Source organism: Cardiocondyla obscurior, linkage group LG06 (genome assembly GCF_019399895.1).
Source record: "Cardiocondyla obscurior isolate alpha-2009 linkage group LG06, Cobs3.1, whole genome shotgun sequence".
In the NCBI taxonomy this organism is placed as follows: domain Eukaryota; kingdom Metazoa; phylum Arthropoda; class Insecta; order Hymenoptera; family Formicidae; genus Cardiocondyla; species Cardiocondyla obscurior.
The window spans coordinates 8,552,932-8,559,436 of record NC_091869.1 but is presented as its reverse complement, the minus strand read 5'-3'; the positions used below and the strand labels follow the sequence as shown (position 1 = coordinate 8,559,436).

The 6,505-nt window shown below is 40.9% G+C and overlaps 2 protein-coding genes and 2 non-coding genes across 5 annotated transcripts in view; 1 reads left to right on the top strand and 3 right to left on the bottom strand.

The window, feature by feature from the left end:
* LOC139103455 (microtubule-associated protein 1B) overlaps positions 1-6,505 on the bottom strand; it is a 77,533-nt gene that overhangs the window by 59,767 nt on the left and 11,261 nt on the right. The window lies entirely within an intron of this gene.
* Positions 2,643-6,505, top strand: part of LOC139103454 (NAD kinase) — a 20,110-nt gene continuing 16,247 nt past the window's right edge. Inside the window, exons 1-2 of one of the 2 annotated variants that reach the window (XM_070658143.1) lie at positions 2,648-2,848; positions 3,826-3,879. In XM_070658143.1, the coding sequence (XP_070514244.1) occupies positions 2,736-2,848; positions 3,826-3,879 (167 nt within the window). In that variant the 5' untranslated portion in view covers positions 2,648-2,735. Of the gene's footprint in view, positions 2,849-3,825; positions 3,880-6,505 lie in introns of both variants that reach the window. The other variant, XM_070658136.1, reaches the window with a different exon arrangement.
* Trnag-ccc (transfer RNA glycine (anticodon CCC)) lies at positions 5,675-5,745 on the bottom strand. Its single transcript has one exon. It is a non-coding gene; the product is annotated as a tRNA-Gly (tRNA).
* Positions 6,080-6,151, bottom strand: Trnag-ucc (transfer RNA glycine (anticodon UCC)). The gene has a single exon. It is a non-coding gene; the product is annotated as a tRNA-Gly (tRNA).

Below are 6,505 nucleotides of genomic sequence, written 5' to 3'. Positions count from 1 at the left end.
AAACCAAGAAACACGGGCGAGTTTATTTTTCCTTAATATAAATGTTTTTCGTCAAAATTTATCGGCATCGTCGTTCTGATTACATTAGAGAAACCTGTTTCGGAGATGAATTCTTAGCCGTCTCGCGATGGCGGAAGTGAAATGTGGCTACATATACGCCTTAAATCTTTTTCGACTCGATGTCCACGAGTGCCCGAGAAAAAAGTCTGCGTTTTGAAGTCCTTTTATAATTTTTTTTTTTTTTTTTTTTACGAACTCGCGGTACGGAAACCGACGATCTGGGAAGACAAAGATAACGCTCGAATATCATTATTATCAATGGCAAAAAGTGGCGATTCACGTAACACTGTTCGCTCAATGCGAGCCGGTATCTACGTAATGCATAGACGCACGCATATACATCGCACGCACATCACCGCTCGTGTTATGTCATTTTTTTTATTTTTTTTATTTTTTTAGTCTGGATCGCGTCGGACAAATATCGTAATTTTTGCCTCGCCAACTTTTACGCCGTCGATTTTCACATGATTCCGGACGATCGCGTCCGCTTTTCGTAATCCGACGAGCTGAATTTGATCCACCACCGGTCTGGCGCGAAGAAACGAGAAGCGAGACCGCCGTCGGCACAGAAACGAAAGGTTTTACGAGGAATCGAAAGAATACACTTCGACGAAAGGTTAACGCGTCAGTCAACGGTTTCAAGTTCGTCCAGCGCGATATCAACACACGAAGCACGGTCGCTGGATGAACATTTAAATGTCGGAGCCTCTCTGCGGTACCGCGATCCGCGCGTGCCGAGTCTCTTTGTTTGGAAAGAAGTCGATCGACCGCCGAAGTTCATTATTACCAACCGTGGAACTCGAGCAAAGCTAAATTTTAATACTTAAAATAGAAAAGAACCGCGTAATAAATTATTCCGCGTAAAAAAAAAAAGAAAAAAAATATGCAATCTGTAATCAACAATAACGAGAAAAATTAATGCGGGTCGCTTTGGAAAATCACTGACGAGTGTTTCAATTTATATTTCGCTACAATAGAACCGTCTCTCTTCGCGTGACAGTTATAGAGAGGACGTCGCGGAAAACGGTCTGCGCGTAGTAACGAGTACAACGGTTTCCGGAATTATTATCGCGACGAGAAACCGTTTCGGATGCGAGATGTGAAGAGATGCGACACGTGGGGACGCTTGTGGGAGAAGATCCGCGGCGAATGACCGGCGTAATTGAGTGATCGGCGGCGCATAAAGGTCGGCAATTATTTGTAAAACGGAAATCACCCATTCTGATAGATCATGAGTTCCTCGTTGCGGCACTCATGGCAAGCCTATGTACGCGTTATCTCGCACGACTTTGCATTTAGCTCGCAAGAAACGCGAGTAATCGAGCGAATGGCCTTGATAGCTACTGGCAAGCGGGGCGATTTCTTAAGCAGACGCGAAGTAAAATATTGCGGTACTCGATCGAATGAGTCCGTCAGCCGATCGATCGATTAATCTAATCGCAAAGTAGATCATTATCGGAGAAACACACGGCGATTCAAGTCGCGGCGAGCGATTAAGAAAATGATTTGCAGTTGGAATTCTCCTTGGTCTTTTAATTTTGTACATATACGTCGAAATAGAAATAAAAATATAAAAAAAATTAACTGAATTATTAATTAGAGAGATTGTGGAAAAATTTGTACGATTAATTTTGATATTACTGCGAATGTAATTGCAAATTCGGAATTTCTGTTAAAATTATTAGAAATTTACTAATTATTAATAAAATTATTATTTGCATAACGAACAAGCACGATAAACGTAACGTTATATGTAGAATAAATTAAATTATGTCTCATCTGCATTTCTAATATAATTACGTCGAGATTTTCCAACTCAGAACTATGTTCACGACATCTGGTGTTGTGCACTTCGACATGTCAAGAACAGAAACTCGTTTGGGAGCGAGCCTTAGCAGCAAGCATATCATGCCATCTGTAACTGCTGATACGACACATTTCGCTTCGACTACGACTATCTCTTTCCTAAATATGTACATGTATTTCGACTCTTATTTAATAAATTATCTATTCGTTAAAAAAAAAGACTATTTTATTTAACCTCGTAAACGACAATAAATGCAAACCCAGATCGATACGAAAATGACATCACTTCCTTATCAAGCACAAACTAAATTTAAAGAAAAAAAAGGAAAAAATACGTCAAAGTACGAAGCAACGCCACCACCCTTAAAATAAAATAAAAAATAAAGAATAAGAAAAGAGGAAAAAAAAAAAAAAACGCTGTCTATTGAGCATGACGTGACGTCAACGGCTTCATTGAACCTGGCCGCGCGAGCGGGAATCGCGGAGGCCATTCAAAAAGCTCCGATAATGCGTCGGAGCCCCGGGACCCGTCTATTATAATGCTCGCCACGAGGGGTTATTTACACGACAATATTCGCGGGCGGCAATTGTGATCGGCGCCGGCGGGAGCGAAGGGGGAAGGCCGGAGCGGCGCGATGAAGACGTCGGATAACGGGGAACAACGGAGCCGAGAGTCGAGCTCCCGCACCGACGCACGTTCAAACGAGTGGTCAAACGAGTGGAGGCGCTCAGGTTAACTCTGTCGGCGACGGCGAGCCCTTTTCAGTTCGCTGCGAAGCTTCTTTCGGTGCGGTACGTGCGGCCGCTGCGGGAGTCACCGAGCTTCCTCGCCCGAGGGTTTACGACGCGATCAGGCGTGCGTGAGAATAATGGACGAGAGGGATCTACAGCTGGCGAAGGCGATGGCCGACGTGGAGCTCGGCGGGAGCACGTCCAAGAAAACGGTCGTGTCAAAGATGAACGACAAGCAGCAGATCTTCAGGTAAGGCGGCCGCTCACGGCTCTCACTTGTCGGTTTGAACTTTCGTCACGACTCGCAACGTATCCGGTTCAGTTTTTGGGCGAAACTGTCGCCGAGGAATGCGCATTGTTTTTTTTTTTTTTTTTTAAGATTGCTCGTCGACTTGAAAAAAAATTCAACGAAATCCTGTGGCGACGCCACGACGAAGACGTATGAATTGTCGCACTGTTCGCATAGCCAATGCGAGTGATTCATCGCGTCGAAAAGTTCGTCGTCCACAAACGCGGGCTCCCGCTCGCACGGGAGCTTAGAGAATCACCGGAGTCCCCATATTCGTCAATTAAAATGCTCGCCGCGAAGTAGGCTAATTTCGTAAATGAACGGAGCATAAAGCCGCCGGCTATCTAGATTGCGTTAAAAGTCAAGGACGCGTGTCTTATTCTGGCTCAGCGCGCGTCAAGTCGATTGTTGCTAATTAATATAAATTTAATAACGCTACGAGTATAGTTTTACGAGGAAAATTAACGAGACGGTTACGCTGGAAACTCGACGTTTTCAATATCAGCTGGTATTATAGTTCTCCTATTTAAATGGCCTTGCAGGAGCAACGCTTCAAGTGTTTCGCGCGATCGTACTTTATTAAAGTCAACTGCTTAATTCGCAATTGCGTAAACGCCGTAAACGATTGTGTTTCGCATTCGGCACGATCGAAAAAAAGAAAGAAGAGAGAGAAAAAAAAAAAATACGTCACAGAATATGTGTCAGGGCCACAAATAGACCTTGTCACACGCGTGTCCGTACAATACGCTCCCTTTTAAAGCCGTTCCACGCTGATTGGCTTACCAGTATTAAACGCGAGCGATAAAAGCCTGTGAACCAATCGAATAGGAATTCGCCGATTTAATTTGTCGTTCGATCTCGGGCTAATTAGCATGTTACGATAATAAATATTGTAATTCTGGGCCGCTGAATTTTAACGATGCATTTTTTTCTTGAAGCAACGTGCGGACTCAGTTAACGGTCGATCACGCGGAGATGGTGGAACCGCGAAGGTAATACAGCTTTATATAGTGTGTTCAGTGTAAATTTGTAGCTAGCGCCAACTACCACAACCTGCATGAAAGCTCTTTTCTCTCTGTTGAACGTCGGTTGCCCTACTCGTTGGTACAGTCACGTCCTATAGAAACGTCGTCCTGATATCACTTCCCGTAACGCTGTTTGATTGTGCGACACGCGATGCGACATCGGAGTGCTCGTTTCAAAATTACAGTGCATTAGCGTGTACATTGTCTAGCCTGTGTATTACATAATCTGTAACTCCTCGTCGTACAGGAGCGAGTGATGATAACTCGAGGGCTGAAGGTAGTAATTTCACAAAGTTCCCGTTTCATTCTTTTACGCACTGTGCAATTGCGAAAAGGTGGCGGTAAATTATCCGCCGTCTGTTTTAACGAAGCTTTCAAACAGCTTAGTTTCTACAAATTCTTGTAAAATGCACTCTGCACCTAGTCTTTGTATGTACATACTATTCCTTCCCTGCTATACGCACCGTGAACTTCTTTGGAAATTTATCTGTACGTTATGACTAGCACACTGACTCACAATTAATTGTTCTATATCGTTTTACGTTGTACTTGGCGCACAATGCCCTTTTATTTTTAATCAAATGTTCATTTCCTTTTGCTTGCTCGATTGTTCACAGTACGTATATTATTTAAAGGAAAAAAAAGAAGAAAAAAAAAAAGACTTTAAACTTCCGAACAAGTATCTCAATGCTATCGCAATGCATGTCAATATCGTATAAATAATATATGTGCTGATACACAATTAGAATTAAAAATATCTTATCGTTTTGTAAGCGGCGGCATTACCGTTGAATTATTTCCGTGATAATGGTCGTCTGACAGATACGCGCGCTCAGTTAATTATACTTTCATTTTCCAGGATTACAAGAAAAAAAAAAAAAAGAAATTTTTTTTTTATTTTACCCGAGAGCTCGGCTAAGTAATTAACGTGCGATCGTTGCGTGCGCATAAGCTATTCGTTCAATAAATACCGTAGATTAATATCGGTATCTCGGGCCAATCGCGTCACACTCCGCGCATGCATTGGCACGCGATCGGTTTGTTCTCTTCGGTGGAGACTAGGTTATCACGGAGGCTCCCCCTTATCGCGAGAAACAATTTTTTTTTTTTCCTTTTTTTTCCTTCGCGATGCACCGCGTTTGTTCGAAGAATGGAATCGTTTGAAACCCGTCCTCAGTATACCGATGCCAATTATATAGCAATGCTACGTAGCAGAAGCATCCTAGAAGTGGTGATGCGCACGAGAAACTCTCTTGTCTATTCTACCGCCAGGTATCGTAAACGTGCTCATTGCAAATTACACAGGCAGGTACACCCCGCGCACATTCTATCATTACATTTGCACGTTTCTTACTGACTTTTTCCATCCGTTTGCAGAAATCGCGTTTACAACAAACACGCATTTACAATTCGCTGAATTTATTAAAATTATAGAATCTTAAAAAAACGAAATTATAATATATTTATCATATTTCTGCTTTTTTTTTTTTTTTCTTTTTTCTTTTCCTCGCATGGATTCAGAATTTATTAAGTATAATAAATTTCTTTGATGTCTCGTAAAATTTAATGAATTAATGTAATCAATGAATAAATGTAAATAGAAACAAATTGGTTAACATTGTGGCTGCTCACTTAATTAGGTGAATAAATCACCGCAAATTGACGGAATAAAAATGTATCGCGAAGAAGAAATTTTTTTCTATATTAATTTTTCTTTTCTCTTTTTTAAATTCTATTCTTTGTAGATAGTTGCAAAAAAATTTGCACTGCCCGGGAATCGAACCCGGGTCGCAAGAATGGGAATCTTGCATGATGCCACTACACCAGCAGTGCTCTTCGAATTGTCGGGTGTTCTTTAGAGAATATATTGCCGACACGTTAGATACCATCCTCTACGACTTAAATCATATTTCACGTCGCGATCACGTTTGATTTATTTTATGATATTAACGTGACTGTGAAATTAAAATTGAAAGAAAAGAAAATAAAAGAAAAAATAAGCCTGCCAAAAAAATAAGCTTTATGTTTTACAAACGAACCTCGAAGAGCAATGCTGACGTTGCAGCGCGATAGAACCAGCTGGCTTCGAATTCGTTGCTCAATACAGATTGAAAGTACTTCAATTGGAATATAAAAACGCAATTAAAAAACTACGCAAAAATTTTTATGCGATGGCCGGGAATCGAACCCGGATCAACTGCTTGGAAGGCAACTATGCTTACCATTACACCACCATCGCACATGATACGTTATAAATTAATAATCGGAAAGAAAATATTTATTTTGACATAATTATGAATTAATTATTGGAGAAAGAAAATTTTTATTTTTTTATAAACTTCAATGGCAGAGACATTTTCAGTGCCATTCAATTTTTATTTTTTATATAATCTAGTTCAAGTTTCTTTGGAATTGCCAAAACGAGTATGAATGAGAAAAAAAAAATGTTTTGTCATGCGATACAAAAATTTGGCTCAGTTACAAGCATTTATAACGTATCATGCATTATTCAATATTGTAATGCTTGAAAAGACGACGCATAGTCGAACACGCGCCAGATAAGAACAAAATTGCACGGTTGGAACAAGCCTAG